General features: G+C 48.6%; 1 protein-coding gene across 2 annotated transcripts in view; it reads left to right on the forward strand.

The window, feature by feature from the left end:
• The window catches only part of Ppp1r16b (protein phosphatase 1 regulatory subunit 16B), a 97,152-nt gene that overhangs the window by 66,169 nt on the left and 11,319 nt on the right, over positions 1 to 19,664 (forward strand). For both annotated transcript variants that reach the window (XM_090352354.1, XM_090352355.1), the window contains exons 3-4: positions 9,842 to 9,912; positions 14,720 to 14,865. In XM_090352354.1, coding sequence (XP_090208480.1) covers positions 9,842 to 9,912; positions 14,720 to 14,865 — 217 coding nt within the window. The remainder of the gene's footprint in view (positions 1 to 9,841; positions 9,913 to 14,719; positions 14,866 to 19,664) is intronic.

Genomic DNA, 19,664 nt, shown 5'->3' on the forward strand with positions numbered 1-19,664 from the left:
TACATCCTGATTTCTGTTTCTCATGTGGCTGGTTACCTTTTAATTTTTTTTGAAATGTGATCATTTCCCCAGCCAGATAGGTGAAAGCTCATGGGGAGAACTGACTCTATCCTATATGATGCAGAAGTGAGACAGAGATTCAAGATACCACATCCTTGGTAGAGACCAAAACTGAGAGCCAAAAGGACAGTCAGGGAGAAAGATCAGGTGGTGGGGATAGCAGTCAGAAGGACAGGAGTCATGGGACAAGGAAATTAGAGGGAAGATTCAAAATGGACAAGTAGGAGCTGGAAGAACTTTTCCCTTCCTAGACAACTCCGTGTGTGTGTGTGTGTGTGTGTGTGTGTGTGTGTGTGTGCGCGCGCTTCTGTCCAAATCTTGATAGGACTATAAATCTAGCTACTCAGGAGTCTGAAAGCTGAGAAGTATGGTTCAAAGCCAGCCTAGGCAGGAAAGTCTGTAAGACTCTTGGCTCCAATTAACCTTGAGCCCTTGGCTCAAGGGCTAGAGTGCCAAACTTGAGTGAAAATGCCAAGTGAGAGCATAAAACTTTGAGTTCAAGCCCCCACCCCCAGTATTAGCTTGTGCGCACACACACACACACACACACACACACACACACACACACAATCTCTATTTTAGCCCGGGCACTTCACAATGGGAAAATCAACAACGCTCCTTAGATATTATGACAACTATGAAGCCATTACAATGTTGATGTGTCTGCATCTCCTATCTGGATGGCTGGGAATATTTTTATCTATTATTTGCCTGGAGATATGAAATAATTGAGTTATTAAACAAAAAGATCTAGGAGCGCTAGGTGGACAGAGAGATAGGTTAGGAGAGCAAGAGGAAGTCAGAAGGGAATCCAGAGCATTGGAGGAAAGAATTGGTTGGAATGAGAACAGGTACCTTGGAGAGCTCCCTTAAAGGGTCTGGCTCAAAGAGGCAGAAGGGAGCTCAAGACCCTGAGCCTGCAGTGCTGCTGCAGTGCTGTTGCAGGGGGCCGGTGCTAGAGAATGCTGAAGACAGTCCAGGAAGATGGGGTCCTAGCACCTGGGGTCTGTGTGTTCCTGAACCTTAAATGACTGGGGGAAGTTCCAGGATCATATTTCAAGACAGGAAGTCTTGCCTGAATTCCTGAGACAGCACCACCGAGAGCAAGATTCCTTTGAAGGGAGTTAATGAAAGAGGGAAGGATTGGGTAGGAGGGGGAAGAGGAGGAGGAGCAGCAGCGCAGGAGGAGGAGGAGGAGGAGGAGGAGGAGGAGGAGGAGGAGGAGGAGGAGGAGGAAGGGTTCAGTGAAATTTTGCCAACGGTGGGTGAGTGGAGAAGACAAAGGAAAGAAAGGGGGAAAGGAGAGGGTAAGATTAAATCAGAGTCAAAAATCTTTGCAGCTTCGATGGAAAAATCTTACAGGCCCCTATCTTTTAAGTTTCCTTTCCCTTTTTTCTTTCCTATACCTTTGGTTCTTTTGGTGATAGTACTGAAAATTAAACTCAGGTCTCCAAGGGTTCTATCATATGAATGCTTCCCCACCCTAACCCAAGCCCCCATCTTCTCTGTGAGTTAAGTACAGTCCCCCCCCCCCATATTTAGAGTAGCCCAACACGGAATCTGAGATACTCTGTTCAGTTCTGAGGGGGGAGAAGAGGCTCTGGTAGGCCCCATCCTGTCCCAGCAGCACAGATACTAGCTGGGGGCCTGGACTGTGTCACAGTAGGTCACAGGTCCCCTCCAGCTTCCCCCCAGCTACCCTAAGCTCTTAGTCTAGGAGAGCCGTGGTTAAATCTATTCACATCTGCACCGTAGCACATGAGCTCAGGCTAGGACCAGCATGGAGGTTCAGAGGAGACTTCCTCGGGGCAGTGGCATGTAAGCTAGGGGAAGGGAAATGGGGAAAGATAGACAGATGGAGCAGCCTATCAACAGGTCCAGAGGTGTGTAAGGAGGGTAGTGCCTGAGAGGCCCAGAGAAGAGTGCACTGTGGTGAGGAGAGGGGGCAGATGGCAGATCTTATAGGCCAAGAGAGGGTCTGATGGACCAGTGGTTTTCCCCATACTCTCCCTTCCTATAAGAAATGATTGAACACCTGTTGTCTGCTGGGCACCATCTTGGCACTGTAGTCACTGTCATAAGGGGATGACAATGTGCTGACTTCCCAGAACTTTCGACTGGCAGAGGAAGGAGCTTCCAGGAGGATGCTCCAGGACCAGCTGGGAGCCCGTCCCTTTGGAATGGAGCTATTCTTCATCTACCATGCTATTCATTCCTTTTAAAGAAGTCTCAGTGCGAGGCCTTGCCCAGTTTGTACTGCCATTACCACTATTTTAGTTCCAGCCATTCTCATCATCTCTAGAGGACATTCTGGACTTTCTCACAATCTCTCTTCATTCTGCCTATCTCAATCCCCAGCCACTAGTGTCTGCCACTCAGTTCTCTGTCTCTGTGGATTTGCCTATTGTGGAAATGTCATGTAAATGACATTACATGGCCTTTCTTGTCTGCTTTCTTTTGCAGAGTTCACCAGTATTCTAGCACGGGTCAGTAATTCCTCTCTTTTTACAGCAGAGTAATATTCCCATTGCGTGGAGTTTTGTTGGTATGTTCACCAATAAATGGACACTTGGGGATATTATAAACTTTTTCTTTATGTGGACATACACTTTCATTCCTCTTAGATGTATTTCCCCAGAAGTGGAATTGCTGGGTCACATGATAACTTGATATTTGATCTTTGAAGAACCTCCAAAGCAACTGTACCATTTCATATTGGTACCAGCACTTTCTCGCATTCCCCTCAACAATACCATCTTCTGGCTCCTCTTTAAAAAAAAATTTTGTGCTGGTATTGGGACTTAAACTCAGAATCTTGTATACTTACCAGCCTTTTTACTCAAGTCTGGCTACCACTTGAGCTACAGCTATACTTCTAGCTTTTGGTTGCTTAATTGGAGATAAGAGTCTCACAGACTTTACTGTCCCAGCTGGCTATGAACCATTCTCCTCAGATCTCAGCCTCCTGAGTAGCTAGGATTATAAGCACAAGTCAGGGCTGACCTCTCCTCTTGTGAATGGACCCTGGAACACTGCTATCTGTGGGAGGAAGGACAGGGGCTACGCCTGGGATGTGATTTTGAAAGAAGCCCACATCTTCCTGGGCGATCCCCCGCCCTGGCTGAGTCATCGCCCAGAACCCCAGTGAACTGCCTGGCAGAGCTGTAGGCTGCACAAGTCACTGGAGACAACCCTGCGAGACTTACCCCAGCCCCAGGCAGCCTGGCTTCCTTGGAAGCAGCTATTTCTGGCTCTTTCTGCTTCAGGGAAGAGCAGTGGTGGGTGGAAAGGTTGAAATTTCTCAGTGGAGTGGTTTTGGAAGCTCTGTGCAGTGAGGACCCAGGACCACTGTGACTTTAGGGGATGGGGTGGGGGATGGGTGCTTTCTGTAATTGTTGGGCCAAAGGTTGGGTCCCCCTGCACCCCTACTGCACCTCAAGGAAGGAGAAGAGGGCCAGTGTGGGCAGGAATTTTCATGGGTAGATGGGTGCTTAGGATCAGGATGGGTCAGGTCCATACAAGAGGAGACACAGCAGGAGGACATGCAGAGCTGGTGCTAGAGCTGGGCTCAGAGCAGTCATGCGTTTGCCACAGGACCTCAAGCCACGTGACCCCAGCCTCTGCACTTCATTTGCAAACTGTAATAACAAGGCCGCTGTGATCACTGTTAGGATTCTTTTTTTGGTCGGGGCAGGGGTTGTAGGGCTTGAACTCTGGGCCTGGACGCTGTCCCTGAGCTCTTCAGCTCAGTGCTAGTGCTCTACCACTTGAGCCACAATGCCACTTCTGCTTTTCTGGCAGTTAACTGGAGATAAGAATCTCATAGTCTTTCGTGCCTGGACTGGTTTTGAAATGTGACCCTTAGATCTCATCCTTCTGAATAGCTAAAATTATAGGCATGAGCTTCCAATGCCTGGCTAGGATTCTTGTCTTTGAAGTCATGGAATGTTCTAGAACACCTAACTTGGCCATAACCTTTCCTTTCACTTTTTTTTTCTTTCCCATCTTTCTACTGCTTCTCTTTGGTATCAGGTCAGCAGAGTGATCAAGTATACAGTCTGTGGAGGTAGGTAGGCCCCAGGCCTCCTATTTCCATCCCTGTGCCCGCATGTTCAAACTCAAGCCTCAGTTTCCCTACCTGTAAATTGTGCAATAGTTAAAGATGGGGGAGGGGGTCATTTATCTTCCTAGCTGGTTTCAGAGAATGAGTTGGTATGGTGACATCTTATATAGTGATTTCATTGCCCCTTTGCTCAACACACCAGCCACACTGGGTCATAAAGAAGACAGCCTAGGGCACTGGGCAGAAAGAGTGAGGAGCCAGGACAGGAGGGAGACCAAGGAAGGGCATTGGCTAGCTTGTGTAACATGTAAAATGATCCCATAGCCTGTAGGGCAAGTAGCTCTGTGGCCAGTGAAGCAGATGCTACTGTAATGTACCAGCTGGTTATGGTGGTCCACTCCTTTCATTCTAGCACATGAGGTAGGAAGATCGTGAGTTCAAGACCAGTCTGGACTACATGGTCAGACACTGCTTCAACAAAACCAATAGCAGCAGCAGCAGCAGCAGTATAGTAATAGTAGTAGTAGTAATAATAATAGTAATAAAAACAGTAAAGCAAAAAGATGAAACAATTGCAGAAGTACTGTGAGGAGAATGGCTTAGAAGGCACAGTTGAGATTGAGGTGATCAAGGAAGGCCTCCCAGAGTAAGTAACATTTTGTCTGGGATCTGAGGAGGAAAAGGAGTTGTTTCCTGGTGCAAAGTGGGAAGAAAGAATGCTCCAGATGCAGGAACCAGTGTGTAAAGTCTTGGAGGCTGGGAGCTCGGGTTTTGCTTTTGTTTAGGAAGTAAAAGAAGCCAGTGTGGCTGGAGCAGCGAGCCAACCAGGCACTGAGCAGGAAAGGAAGGGAGACTGGAGGGTGGGGATGTGGAGGGGGGCGGACATGCTCAGGGAACATGACCCTCAAGTCATATGGCCCTATTTCAACAACAGGCCTCTGGAACAAATGCAGATAGAGGCTAGAGTCCCTGAAGCCTGCAGTGGAGGCAGAACCTGCTGTTTTACTGGCTCCTCTTCTCCAGGGTAGGAGGCAGGAATCACACCTGTGGTTGCACAGCCTCCTCACTTGCTTGAGATCAAGGGGTTCGCTTTGTGGGACCAGGTGGGTCAGACACAAGCTTGTCAGCAGTGAAGCTCCCACCTTCTGTCCTGGGAGGTGGCCGCAGCCTCAGCCTGGCTCTGGCTCACTGCAGCTGGAGATGGAGGGAGCAGATGGCCCGCTGGCCCACGTTCCAGCCAGATTGCTGGGGAGGTGTGGGCAGAGTGAGGGCTGGTGCCAGGAGCAGGATGCTCCAGGGAGGGGAGTGGGGTCCACCCCTTTGCCCGGTGGGGGTGGGATTTGGGGGTGGCGTAGGTACCCATCTATGGTCTCACAGTGGTCCCTCAGCACTGCTGACGACTGGTGGCACAGATTTGAGGAATAACCTGTGTAAAGCTACAGTGAAACACACTGCACTGCGAGAACCCACGGGTCATTCTGCCAAGCTGGTAGCCAAGCCCAGGAGCTGGAAGAAGAGTTAAATATGGATGGAAGTGAGGGAGGGCACTCTTGGCTGGCTGGAGGAGGGGGCATGCCCCTTGTGTCTTTGTGCTTCCCAAGCCTAGGCAACCCTTAGACTTCACGACAGCTTCCTCCATTGTCCAAGGTGCCCAGACAGTTAAGGCAGGTTATTGGTGTGGCTGAGCGAGTTGCACACTGTACAGTTTCAGAGCACTCCATTGACGCTGATGATGTTGGAAATAATCTCCCTCCCCCCTAATTGTGGTTGTCCTTTAGATGAGATCACAGAGTAAAGGACTTTTAGGACCAAGGGTCTAGAAGCCCAGTAACTATGTATGACCCACAGTCTTCTGGGATGACTCCACAGCTTTGCCGTGACAGAGTAAAAGCAGTCGTAGGCGATATGTAAATGGATGAGTGTGGATAGGGTCCAATAAAAATTTATTTATAGAAATAGGCTGCCTGACAGATTTGGTCTATGGGCCAGTTTGACAATTTCAGTGAGGATCATAGAAGGAGTTTGGACCAATGTAGAGCCAGGAGAGGGTTGTAAGCCAGGCTAAAGAGAGTCCAACTTACATTTGACATGGCCCTGACAGATCTGACTGTACTCCCAGCCCCTGACCAGGGCAGATTGGTTCTGCAGTCTTGTTTGTGAGTACCAGAACGCCTCAGAGCAGCATGGCCTGGTGTCTGTGCACCTCTGATGCTGGCCTGCCCTCCACTAGTGTGTCCTCCTCCCTGGCTAGCTCTCAGCTCCGTTCTGGACTCTCAGCTACTTCCATCCTTGGCTGCAGGGGAAGAGCAGGGCCATCAGAACTTGGCATTTTAGTTCATCTGTGTGTGTGTGTGTGTGTGTGTGTGTGTGTGTGTGTGTACCTTCCTGACTCTCTGTCTCCTTTGCTATGTGGGGGGGGGGGCACTGAAGGAATATGATTCTACATGGTGCTGGATGCACAGGACAGGCTCAGACCAGGGACTCTTAATAGCAGAGCCTTTCATTTTGCTGAACCCAGACCCAGGGCAGCGTGGCCACACACTGAGGAGTGGGATGCTGCTCCAGTGAGCTGGGCCCAAAGCCAGCTCCAGCCTTCCTGACAGAGCTGGGAAAGAGAGCTGCTGAGGTGGCCTTGGCTCATGAATATTACGGATTTCTTAGAGATGGAGATGACTTGTCCCACTTATTGGGCTGAAAATAACTGCCCGACATCAGGATAATTACTGGCTTGGGCTCCCACGCAGCACAAGAGAGCACCCCAATAATTACTATTCACCAAGGCTGCTTTTGGCAGTTGATATTTATTTATTTGCTTCATGGAGAGTCTCCTGGACAGGAAGCCTGGCCCACCAGCCATCCCAGGCAACTCGAGTTTGCCTCATGTAAGCAGAATCTTCTGGAAACCCTCCTCCCCCTGTTCCCCTCCCCCTCACACACACTCAGTGACTCTTGAGCAGAGTATGCCTGGGTTGCTCTGGTGCAATTCATTAGCATAGACCTGAGGCTAAGACCAGCTATTGGTTGGACCACAGGCCATGAGGAGGAGGCCAGAGCTGCCTGGTATGGGCAGGAGTCTCCAGGCTCAGCCATGGCTAATGTGCTTCTCTGCTCAGACATGGAAAAACTATGAACTTTACTGAATTAGGGGGCTGCCCATTGGGTCAAAGCCCTGGGGGAGACCTTGAGGATAAACTGTGTCATCAAGCCTTAGGAATAGAGCCATAAACACCAGACTGTGGTCCTTGTTGCTTAGGGCCTAGAATCCAGTGTCAGACCCAAGGTCGCAAAGATCATTGTGATAAGTCTATCCAATGACATGATAGGAGCTACTGGTGTGTGTGATGGGGAGAGACTGGGGAGTTTGAGCTGAGACCTAAGGGATGAGGGGTGAGGCCGGTGTGTGTGTGTGTGTGTGTGTGTGTGTGTGTGTGTGTGTGTGTGTATACACGTGTGTGTGAGCACGTGCGTGCATGCGTGCATGTGCGTGCCCATACACGTGTGTGTGAGCACGCTCTTGCACATGATGGGATGAGTAGATTGGTGGATGAATGGGTGGCTGAAGCTTCCAGGCAGTGGGATCAGGTTTATATAGAAGTTCAGAGGTCAAATAAAGTGTGTAACTAGCAAACAAAAGAAAACTATTGCAAGAAGTGTTTGGAGTTTAAGAAATGAAACTACAGCTAGGGTCAATGGTTCACACCTATAATCCTAGTTACTCAGGAGCCTGAGTGGTTCAAAGCCAGCCCAGACAGGAAAGGGCATGAGATTCCTATCTTCAGTTAACCACCAGAAAATTGGAAGTGACGCTATGGCTTAAAGTAGGAGAGCCCTTGCTTTGAGTGAAAACAGCTTAGGGGGGCTAGGAATGTGGCTTGGTGGTAGAGTGCTTGTCTAGCATGCATGACACCCTGGCTTTGATTCCTCAGTACCACATACACAGAAAAGGCTGCAAGTGGCACTGTGGCTCAAGTGATAGAGCACTAGCCTTGAGCAAAAGAAGCTCGGGGACAGTGCTCAGGCCCTGAGTTCAAGTCCCAGGACTGACCAAAAATAAAAAATAAAAATGATGGGTCCAGGAGTTTGGCCTAGTGGTAGAGTGCTTGTCTAGCATGCACGACAACTCAGGTTCGATTCCACGGTACCACATACATAGAAAAAAGCCGGAAGTGGTGCTGAGGCTCAGGCAGTAGAGCTGTAGCCTTGAGAAAGTCCAAGGACAGTGCTCAGGCCCTGAGCTCAAGCCCAGGACTGGAAAAAAATTAAAAAAAATAAAAATGAGGAGAAGAAATGAAACCAGAGAGGCAGGCAGGTAGGATTAGTATGTTTGTTTCAGCATATTGTACACTGCCCAGACCCAGGGGGTGCAAGTCTCCCAAATTACGATATGAATGGTGCACCTCCCCCCCACCCCCCCGATTGTGCAGGATGGTGGCCATCCTGTAGGGTCCTCCATGCCAGACCCTGAATGTCACAGGAAGCATTGTGGCCAGTGTTTCTAGAGCAAAGGGGAGTTAGGGATGGGCTTTTACCGTTGGTGCTGGGATCAAGTTCCATGTATGACACTTCAGAGGAGCACTGATCAACAAAGCCTGTGTGTGTGTGTGTGTGTGTGTACACCAGCCCTGGGGCTTGTACTCAGAGCCTGGGCATTTCCCTGAGCTTTTTTGCTCAAGGCTAGTGCTCTACTAGAGCCACAGCTCCATTTTTTCCTTTTTTAAATGGTTAATTGGAGATAAGGGTCTCATAGACTTTCTTGCCCTAGCTGCCTTTGAACCAAGCCATGATCCTCCTATCTCAGCCTTCTGAATAGATGGGATTAAGTTGTGAGCCACCAGGGCCTGGCTTCCAGTAGAACTTTTTGATGAAGTTGGAACTGTCTCATCATGGGAGCCACTTGTGGCATGAAGCATAGAGTGAGCGAAACACACGTTTGCGAATTCAATATTCAGTCATTTCAGTAGCTAGATGCAGCTGGTAGCAGAGGAGAGGCTCTCTCACTGGCAAAGTCCTGTCACTTCATTCTCAGCAAGTCTGCCAGAGACATCACATCTTGTTATGTGGAGGCCTCAACTCTTCCCTCACCTGGTGGGGGTGGGGGGCTGCGTGCTACAGACAGCGTGCAGCTGGGCTGTGGTTGGGGAGTTGGGAGGTAGAGCTGCTCTTGAGGGCTTGTGGACTCTCCACCCTTTCCTATCTGCTGGGATCGATGACTGAAGAATGAGTGACCCTCTCCCCGTAGCTTGTCCCTTACCTCAGAGGCATATGGAGGAGGCTGTGTCCTCTTGTACTGGTCACCATGAGCTCCAGTGGCTCCCTCCATCAGCTTCACAGGGAGAGCCAGTGTGGAAGGCTATCTAGTTCTGGGCCTTCTAAAGCTGACATGTGAGCCAGGCGGTCTTAGCTGGCCTGTGGGATGCTGGGACTTGAACCTCAGGTGGTAGCTAGGGCCAAGATGGGGAAAGGGACAGGCCAACTGCTGAGATTAGTGTCTGACACACAGGAAGGCTGACAGCCACCACATCCTGTTAGTCTGGCCCGAGATAAGACAGGCCCAAGGCCTCCTGTGCCTCAGTTTCCTCATCTGTACAATGGGGAGGGTGTTAATACCTCATTGGCCTCTCGTGAGGCGTAAGCCCCACCACTGATGTCAGGGCCTAGACCCCCACGGGTGCCTTCCCTGTGTGTGAAGGGAGCCTCACTCTGTCCCTCCTGTTACAGTCCGCTACTTCCTGAAGAATAAGGTCAGCCCTGATCTGTGCAATGAGGATGGACTCACAGCCCTGCATCAGGTAAGCCATGCTTGCTGGGGTCCCCCTGCTCCCTGTCTGGATGGGGAGCCCCTCCAGTCTTCCCGTACTGCCCTGCCCAGGTCCTCAGGGGAGAGGAAGTGAAGGGGAGAGAATGGCTTGTGTGTATGTGTATAACAAACATGCCCACAGAGCCCGTGGGTGTGCACATGTACACATGCGTGCAGGACAAGCCCAGAGGACAGGAGGCCTTTGATCCTGTCATCTTCACTGCCAGTTGACATAAACCATTTCCAGTCACCAGGACATCCGCCATGCTGGAGACAAGGCGACTGACGGGTATTGTTGGCTAAGGTCACAGGGCCAAGTGCTTTGGCTCTGACCTTGTGTGCTAGGATGACACATGCACTGCCTGGGGATAGGCTGCTGAGGTTGTCACCTCTCTCACAGATGCTTCTCCCTCCTGCAGCCTCCTGACCCACCTTCACGACCTAGCCTTTCTCCCCTGAGGTTACTCCTACTGCTAGGGGGGTAAGACTAATGTCTTTGCTACACTACAAGGTCCTATGAAGCCTGGTCTTTGGCCAGCACTCTGCTTCCCAGGCCCCCAGGCTCCAGACACTGGCTTTTCAGGACCTGGTGCTCTAGGCCTCTTAGAATGCAGCTTCCCTGACCCACAGCTCTGGGGGTCCTTAGGAGCCTCTTATCCCTGCTTAGTCTAACATGCACATGAACTGATTATGTATCCTGGAGCTTTCTTGTGTCCTGGGCCAGGTTTTTGGATAGATTGGTTAGAGGGAGGCCAGGTAATTCAAACCCTGGTCAGGAGAGGAATGGACAGACTGGCCATGTGAACTACCCGTGTGTGTGTGTCTGTGTGTGTGTGTGTGTCTGTGTGTCTGTGTGTCTTTGTCTGTGTCTGTGTGTCTGTCTTAAATTTCAGCTCAATGATTCTAGGCCACCTGAGGCTGCACTAGAGAGACAGAGAGGGAGGGAGGGAGGTTAGGAGGGAGGATAGGGGGAACCCAGATGTTCAGGCCAACTCCAGTCCTGTAGCCAGGGGCCTGATGATTAAGTGAGGCCTGGAGCTGCTACTCCCTGGCGTGTGACCTTGAATAAGCTCCCCAGGCTGGCTGGGTGTCCATTTCCTGCCCCAGTGGCTGGGTCGTCTGAGGGTTGTGTGGATTCACAGCAGCCTCCCGCAAAGCCCAGTCTATCTTGGATTCATGAGTAGTCCTGGAATTTGTCACTGACTGTTTCCCTGCTAAGCATGTCGTCTAGGTAGTTTATTCAGAGCCCTGCAACAACTGATGGAAATCTTATTATCGCCATCTTATGCTCAGGAAACTGAGGCCTAGAGACAGAGGTTTCTACCACCATGAGAGTGTTCTAGATCTGTTCCCAAAAGGAGCCCCCAGCCACGAGTGGCCTCAGAGCTTGCAGAATATGGCTAAGGTGATGGAAGCTGGCTTCTGGATTAATTGCAGTGACTTTAGATAACCCATGGGTGAACGCTGGCAGAGCCAGGGTGGCACTGGGGGGTGTCTTGCCTATGCAGAGTGGCTGTAGAGCCCAAGGCCCACCCTTGAGTTGTCATCCGGGCCTTGGTGGATGATCTTGGTACACCCTCCCATTGGCTTGGAGTTCCTGCCATCTGTACATCATACTCCGCTCCTAGCTTACTGGCCACATGGCTTCACTAGGACCTGTTTTTCTTCCAGTGGGTTCTATGGTACCCACTCATGGGCAGGGAGGTGCCCATGGTTTGGTCCTGAATTCAGTTATCTTTAGTCCCACTTTCACCACCATATCTACTTTTGGCTCCATTTTGCCATTGCTCTCATTCCACTGGTCTGCGTTCATTCATTCACTCATTCAACCAACCAATCTTTATTGCATGTCTGTTTACCCTGTATTAGGCACTCTTGCTGGAACAGGATCCCGGGAGTGAGTTAGGCAGCTTCTCTGCTCTCAGAGTTTGTGGTGTGATGGGGACCACAGGCTCAGAAATAGCATAAGTAATGCAGTATAGAAAAAAGCTGAGAAGAGGGGAGAGGAGGAGGGGAGCTCAAGCTCCAGGGAGATACCCTGTTTCAAAGGGAAAAGAACTGGGTGCCAGTGGCTCATGCCTGTAATCCTAGCTACTCAGGAGGCTGCAATCTGAGGATCATAGTTCCAGGCCAGCCTGCACAGAAAAGTCCCTGAGACGCTTATCTCCAAAAAGCTACTCAGAAAAGGCCAGAAATGGCACTGTGGCTCAAGTGGTAAAGCACTAGCCTTGAGAACAAAGAGGCTCAGCAATAGCACCCAGTCCCAGAGTTCAGGCCCTAGGACCAGGAGGGGGGGCGGGGAGCGCATTGAGAAAAGGTTTCTAAGAAGAAAGACATCAGAGTTGAAGGATGAGTTTGCCAGACAGGAAAGAAAGAGCATGTAAACCCGGGGGAATGATGAACAGGAACTTGGCTTTTCAAGTTTGGAGTCTGAGGGGTTGATTTATTTTGATATAACCAGAGTTCAGGAAGCCTGAGGGACAAGCCAGGAGGCAATTGGTAAAATTGACAATAGAACCTTTGGGTTTTAATGCACCTCTGTAGATGGATTTGTGTGTTCTTGTACCCCCTTTTTTGATATAGGACTTCACTATGTAGTCTGCCACTGGCCTCAAACTCTGATCTTCCTGAGAGCTGGGATTACAGGCATGCGTTGGCAGGCCCAGCTGTCCATAGACATGTTTGAATCTTTAATCTGTTTCTCATGGTGTGTGACCTTGAGCCTTTCTGAGCCATCGGGATTGAAAAGCCCCTCAGGGGCTTGCCTTGAAGATTAAATGTAGTGATGAATGGCTAAAGCTTAGCAAGGCAGCTGGCTGTAGTAAGGCCTCACAAAGCATAGGTTGTTGTTGTTGTTGTTGATGTAATCGCCATTGTCGTCAGAACTGTGGTGGTTGTTTTGAGTGTCACTACTATTCCTGTACAGGGGACACCGGGAGCTTGTGAAGCTCCCCAGGCCTGGCAGAGAAGTGTGGGTTTGCTTTTCTTGGCAACAGGGAATCTTCCAAGGTTTGCAAACTGACAGCGACATGGTGAGATGAACAAGAAGCTCCCTCTGGCTGAGGGGAGTGGGAAGGAGACTGGGAGACTCGATGAAACTCACCCAGGAAGGTGGGAAGGGGACAGCAACTGAGGAGGCAAAATGGAGGATCACTTCCTACTGTGATGAAGACAGCCCCTCCCCTCACCCTTCACAATGCGCCACAAACCTCTCCTTTATAGGCACCCGTGCATTCTACCCACATAGTTCTAGGTATACAGTACTTTCACTCCCTCCACTTGAGGCTTCTATCCTGTGCTTTCTGCAGTTCCTAGGGGTGGAATCTCAGGGCCTACTGTCCTCTGACCCAATTATAGCCCAGGGACCACCTCACTTGGGTGTATTTGGCCCCCCCTACTGGCAAGGCAAGGATACTGCATGGATTTTCTGCCCACTTGAACTAAATCCCACCATGAGGTGTCCTGTGTTATTTCCCCCCCTCCCACCTTCAGAGATAACCCTAAGACCCAGCCCCCCACCCCAAGCTTCTGGTAAAGAAGCTCTGTCTCTGGCACCATCTGTGCCAACAGCTGTTCCTTTCAAATGTGTCCTTCTGGCACTGAGTCCTAGCTGCTTGGGGCTGGGGTGGGGTTGGTGCTGTGGGTCCCTTCCTACTGGACCCTGACCCAGTTGGGGCTTTGGATTCCCACAGGTACCTCTGCTCCTTGTTTCTGGTCTCTTGTCTCTTCTCCCTGTCCCTACTGTCACTTCTGTAAGGCAGGCCACTGTCATCTCTTAACATTGGATGACTTCAACACAGAGTCTCACTGTCTCCTCCCAGTGTGGGTGTGTACACACACAACACACACACACACACACACACACACACACACACACACACACACACACAATCTGTTCTCCACATGGAACCACAATTATTTTCTTACAAAACAAGTCTGATTGTGCCATTTTTCTGAGCCTGTGCCACTTTTCTGAGCCTGGGTCCCCTCCCCTGTGCTGTCCCCCTACTGGCTTCTCTGGCTGTCACCTGCAGATGCTCCCTGGCTCCCTTCTCTGCCCTCACCACCTCACCGCCCTCTGATAGCCCCCAGTTGAGCCTCCACTGTCCCCTTGGGAAACTCACTGTCCAAGGTATTTGGGGGCTCCTGGAGCCTGTGTTCTCTCAGGGGAGCCGAGGCCTCTTGACACTCACCCCCTAGCACAAACATGCTGTCTCCCTGCAGGGACCGTGTCTGGGCTCTCCACAAAGCCCCCCCCCCCCCCCCCCCCCCCCCGCCGCCCACCCCATCCTGTCCTCGAATCTGCTCATGGAGCCGGATTCTTGGGGATAGGAGGAATCTTGGTTCTTTTGGGGTTCTTGAGATCTGCAGTTTCCAAGTCAGAGGTTTCGTACAGGGATCCAGGGGCACATTTCGGGGGGCCGCTGCTCCACACAAGGTTGAAAGGGGTTGCCCCATGTCAGTGCCTGCCATCTCCAGATACAACCTTCTGGGATCCCAAAGCCATAGGCAAATTGTGTGCTGTCCCAATGACACTTACTGAAGGTTTTAGAGTTGATAGTCTTCTTTTTAATCCTTGATTTTTTTTTAACTTATGCATTTTATTAACTTCATTTTTTTTTCTTCCAAGGAAACCAGGACACTAAGAAGTCAGGTGCCTGGTCCAAGGTCCCTGAGATTAAAACTCAGGTCATCTGATTCTGTGGACCTTCATGTGGCATTTTTGGGGGAGCATGATGTGACCCACCAAGGCCCTGGAATTTACCTAGGGCTTACCCTGCCTCTCTGTCCCTTCTTAGTGCTGCATCGACAACTTTGAGGAAATCGTCAAGCTACTCCTATCCCACGGTGCCAATGTGAATGCAAGGGACAACGAGCTGTGGACGCCCTTGCATGCTGCGGCCACCTGTGGCCATGTCAACCTGGTGAAGACCCTCGTCCAGTAGTACGTGCCCCTCCCCCACCAAGGACCGCCTCCCCTCCACCTCTGGCTTTTCTTCAAATCCTTCTTTCCTCCCTCCCTTCCTCCCTCCCTCCCTCCTTCCCTCCCTCCCTCCCACCCTCTTTTCTCCTCTTCTGTTTCTCTCCCTCTTCTCTCTCACCCTTTCTCCTTCCTTCCCTTCCATCCCCTTCTGTCCTCTCATCTTCCTTCTCTCTCTCCTTTCTTTGTCTCTCTTTCTCCTCTCTCTCTTCTTTTTCTTTGTAAATTTCTGATCCCTTCTCTTGCTCTTTTCCTGCCTTTTTAATTTTTGTTTATTTTTGTGTTGGTCCTGGGCTTAAACTCAAGGCCTAGGTGTTATCTCTGAGCTTTTGTTGTTGTTGTTGTTCAAGGTTAGTGCTCTACCACTGGAGCCACATCTCCATGTCTGCCTTTTTGGTGGTTAATTGGAGGTAAAGTCTCAGGGACTTTCCTGCGCAGTCTGGCTTCGGACTGTGATCCTCAGATCTCAGCCTTCTAAGTAGCTAGGATTACAGACATGAGCCACCAGTACCTGGCTCTTGCTTCTTTTTGATATTGATGTGTAGCCTAGACTGGCCTCAGAGTTGCAGTTCTGCTGCGATTATTGACATGCACCACTCTACCTGGCTCTCTGCCTTTTTTTGGAGGAGGGGAGCAGGGGTATGCTAGTACAAGGAGCTTGACCTCAAGCTCTCACACTTTTTCACTTACAGCTGGAGCTCTACCACTTGAGCCATATCTCCAGTTTGGCATTTTGCTATTTAATTGGAGTTTCTTGGACTTTTCAGACTGAGCTGAAACCTCTGTCTTCAGATATTAGCCTCCTGAGTAGCTAGAATCAATAGGCCAGAGCTCCTAGCCCCAACTTCTCCCAGCTTGAAGTCAGTTTTCTGTTCTGTAGAAAAAAAATTTGAAGGGCTAGAGGAGTAGCTCAAGTGGTAGGCTACCTTCCTAGCAATCCTAAGACCCTGAGTTCAAAATCTAGTGCCTACCCCTCCCTCCAAAGAAAAGAAAAAAGAAAAAGTGGGAGCAGTTGATGGGGATTGCATGCAGTTTTAGGTTTTTTTTGCTAGTTCTGAGGCTTGAACTCAAGGCCTGGGCACTGGCATTGGGATTTCTCAAGGCTAGAGCTTTACCACTTGAGCCACAGCACCACTTCTGGCCTTTTCTGTGTATGTGGTATGGAGGAATTGAACCCAGGTCTTTGTGCATTCTAGGCAAGCACTCTACCCCTAGGCCATGCTCCTGGCCTGCATGTAGATTTCTTTGTGTAACACTGGCTTCTTAGCAATACTAAGTCTTCCCATCCATGAACATGGGCTGTCTTTTTTTTTATTCTAATGAGCATTTTTTCTCATATATTTTTTATTGTAATTAATAGAAGGGTTACATTGTATTCACCAGATAGAAGGTGCATTATTTCACAAACATTGATACCCTTTCTCTTGTCCTAGTCCCCATTTCCCTCTCCCCACCCCTGCCCCTCATCTTGTTTTCCCCCCTTCCCTATCCAGTCTCACATAACCAAATACACAATATATCAGATAACAATGGGCTGTCTTTTTATTACTGTGTAATTTCTTCCAGAAGTATTTTGTGGTGTTCATTGTGTAAGTTTTTCTTCCTCTTGGTTAAATGAGTTCCTAAATATTTTAGTCTTTTTGATGCTATTATAAATTGGTTTGCTTAATTTCCTCTTTGGGTTTTTCATTGTTAAAGTATAGGAAAAAAATCTGCTGATTTGTGTGTGTTTGTGTTGACCTTGATCTTGTCACTTTGTTGAATTTAATGGTTTGTTGCAACAGTTCTTGTGGAATCTTGAGGATTTTCTACACATAATATAAGATCGTCTGTGAACAGAGATAATTTTGTATCTTCCTTTCCAGTTTAATTGACTTTTTACTATAAAAAGATATATATATATAATTTTTAATTTTTTGCTTAGTGGTTCTGGCTCAAGCCTCTAGCACTATGCTGAGTAGAAATGGCAAAACCGAGGCACTTTGCCTTGTTCTGGATCTGAGAGGAAAAGCTTTCCTGACTGAGTGTGACTGACATTTGCTGCGGGTTTTCTGTATATGGTTTGTTTTTTTTTATAGTTTCTTTCTATTTCTAGTTTGTCAATTTTTTTTTAACTCACAGAATACTACTGAATTTTGCCAAATCCTTTCTCTGCATTAGTGGAGATGATTTTATGGGTTCTCCCACCCTTCATTTATTCAATCTCTGCTGAACCACTCTTGCTTCCTCAGATTAAACCCCAGAGCTTATGATGGGATCCTTTAGAATTTGCCCTATATGAGATGTTTTAAATACGTTGTGAGGTTAGGTGGCTAGGATTTTACATCCTTTTCTTATACTACTTTTCTATCAGGATATCATTCTACTGTTATTATTACCATAATCTCTTTTTCTCTGTTTTGCTCCATGAGTTTATGTTGAGGAAGAGTGTAGTAAAGGAGTTTATCTCCTTTATTTTCTTTATGTATTGTTACTTGAGTGTGTATATTTGTGTGTGTGTGTGTGTGTGTGTGTGTGTGTGTGTGTATGTGTGTGTGCTGCCTCATCCTGAGGCTTGATTCAGAGCTTGTATGTTGTCCCTCAGCTTTTTTTGCTCTAGGCTAGTGCTCTACCATTTGAGCTACAGATCCACTTCTAGTTTTCCTTGCCTTTCCTTTCAGGGCTGGCTTTGTACTATGCTCCTCAGATCTCCTAAGTAGTTAGGAGGTAGGATTGTAGATATGACACTGTTATTCAGCTGACTTGTTTTTTTAGATTGAGTCCATTTTCTTGGAAATGGTTTTGCCCCTCAATCCTATATACAGACTTTTCCTTAAAGGAAGAACCTGGTGCGTGCGTGTGCACATGTGTGTGTGTGTGTGTGTGTGTGTGTGTGTGTGTGTGTGTGTGGTCTGTCTGTCTGTCTGTCTGTCTGTGTAGTGTGTGTAGGGGGACCACATAGCCCTTTTCCTCTGTACTCTTGGGAGGTCTATTTCTACCCAGAAGTTCTTTCTAAGCTTCTTGAATCTTTAAACACAACTTTCAATGTCAACTGTATTCAATAATAATGATTGAGCACTTGAGCTGCTCTAGGTCCTGTTTTTGCACTGCTCACACAGACATGCAAGAGATCTTTGAAGTCAGGTAGGAAAGGTAGAGCTGCAATAGAACAAGATCAGTGGGCCAGGGTCTGTGTAGATCAAAGACGCCCATGTGAGTTCAGGACATCAGGAGGCATGGCCAGGAACAAGTTGGAACAGGTAGTATCTATTGTACAGGTGTTGGCAGAACAGTAGAGATAGCATTAGTGCTTCTCAAGCACAGAGCAGGTAGATGACTTACTCAAGGACATGCACTAAGAGAGCTCAGAGAGGTTGTCATGGAGCACTGTTAGAGGACAGGACAGTGGCCCATGCTTCTCCTCCCTTGAGAGCTTAATCTGATGCCAGAAGCATCAGGTAGCCAACAGCCCAAGCTATGGTACCCAGCGGTGTGAGTGCTGGCCTAGCTCACTGGCTCCCCCTGCTGAGCTGAAGCAGAATTGCCCCAAACATGGGTTTCCTATCCATCTCCTCAAGCCCACTCCCAGGGGCTGCATTGCAGCTTACATTGTATTTCAGTGTCCCCCGCCCCCACCCCAGATAGTAGTACCCAATAGTAGTATCCAATAGTAGTACCAAGTAGTGTTTGGGTACTACTGGTTCAAAGAGTGAGCCCTGCTAGGGAGCCCCAATGCTCTGATCTAGGCCTACCCTGGCTGGTCTTTTATTTACTTCTTAAATATGTTATTATCATCCTTCCTCCTCCTCCTCCTCCTCCTCTTCTTCTTCTTCTTCTTTTTCTTCTTCTTCTCCTCCTTGCAGAGGTCAGGTAATAATTACATTTCTTTTTTTTTTTTTAATCTTGGACAATGAAACTTCTTCCTTTACTTTCCCCCAGTTTCCTGCTGTCATCCCTGCCCACAAGCTACATGGTTCATTTTCCATATAGCACCTACTGAATACCATGATTGCATTTGTTCACTCTTCTGGCCTCCCTTTCTGTGCCCCTCTTTGCCCCTCACTAAAAACGATGAAGCAAATCCAAAGCAAAAATAAATAACACCCACATCATCATCAACAACAGCAAAAAACTCATGTTTCCTTTTCTTGAAATTTGTTTGATATATTGTATTTCCTTTTTTTTTTGCCAGTACTGGGGCTTGAACTCATGGCCTGAGTATGGTCCCTGAGATTCTTTTGCTCAAGGTTAGCATTTTACTATTTACACCTTAGCACTATTACTGGCTTTTTCTGAGTAGTTTGTTTGGTTAGCATTTTACCATTTACACCTTAGCACTACTACTAGCTTTTTTCTGAGTAGTTTGTTTGGGTAGCATTTTACCATTTATACCTTAGCACTACTACTAGCTTTTTCTGAGTAGTTTGTTGGAGAAAAGAATCTCATGGACTTTTATGACCGGGCTGGCTTCAAACTATGTTCCTCAGATCTCAGCCCCTTAAATAGCTAGGATTACAGGTGTGGGCCACTGGCACCCAGCAGTAAGTAGTATTTTAAATGTTCAGAGGAGTTAGGCCTCTGGGTTCCTCCTCTGAGGGTATCCTCCTTTAGTCTGACTGCTTATGTGTGAATCTGGCTAGACTTTTTAAGTCTTGGAAGACATGCTTCCATGTAGGCCAAGATGAATATAGACCAGGACTATGTTAGAGATCTGGGTTCGAGTCTTGCCCTTGAGCTATGTATGCATGAGAGGAAACCCGTGTGTGCCTTTGTTTCCTCTTATG

This window comes from Megascapheus bottae, chromosome 18 (genome assembly GCF_031878675.1).
Source record: "Megascapheus bottae isolate mThoBot1 chromosome 18, mThoBot2.hap1, whole genome shotgun sequence".
NCBI lineage: Eukaryota > Metazoa > Chordata > Mammalia > Rodentia > Geomyidae > Megascapheus > Megascapheus bottae.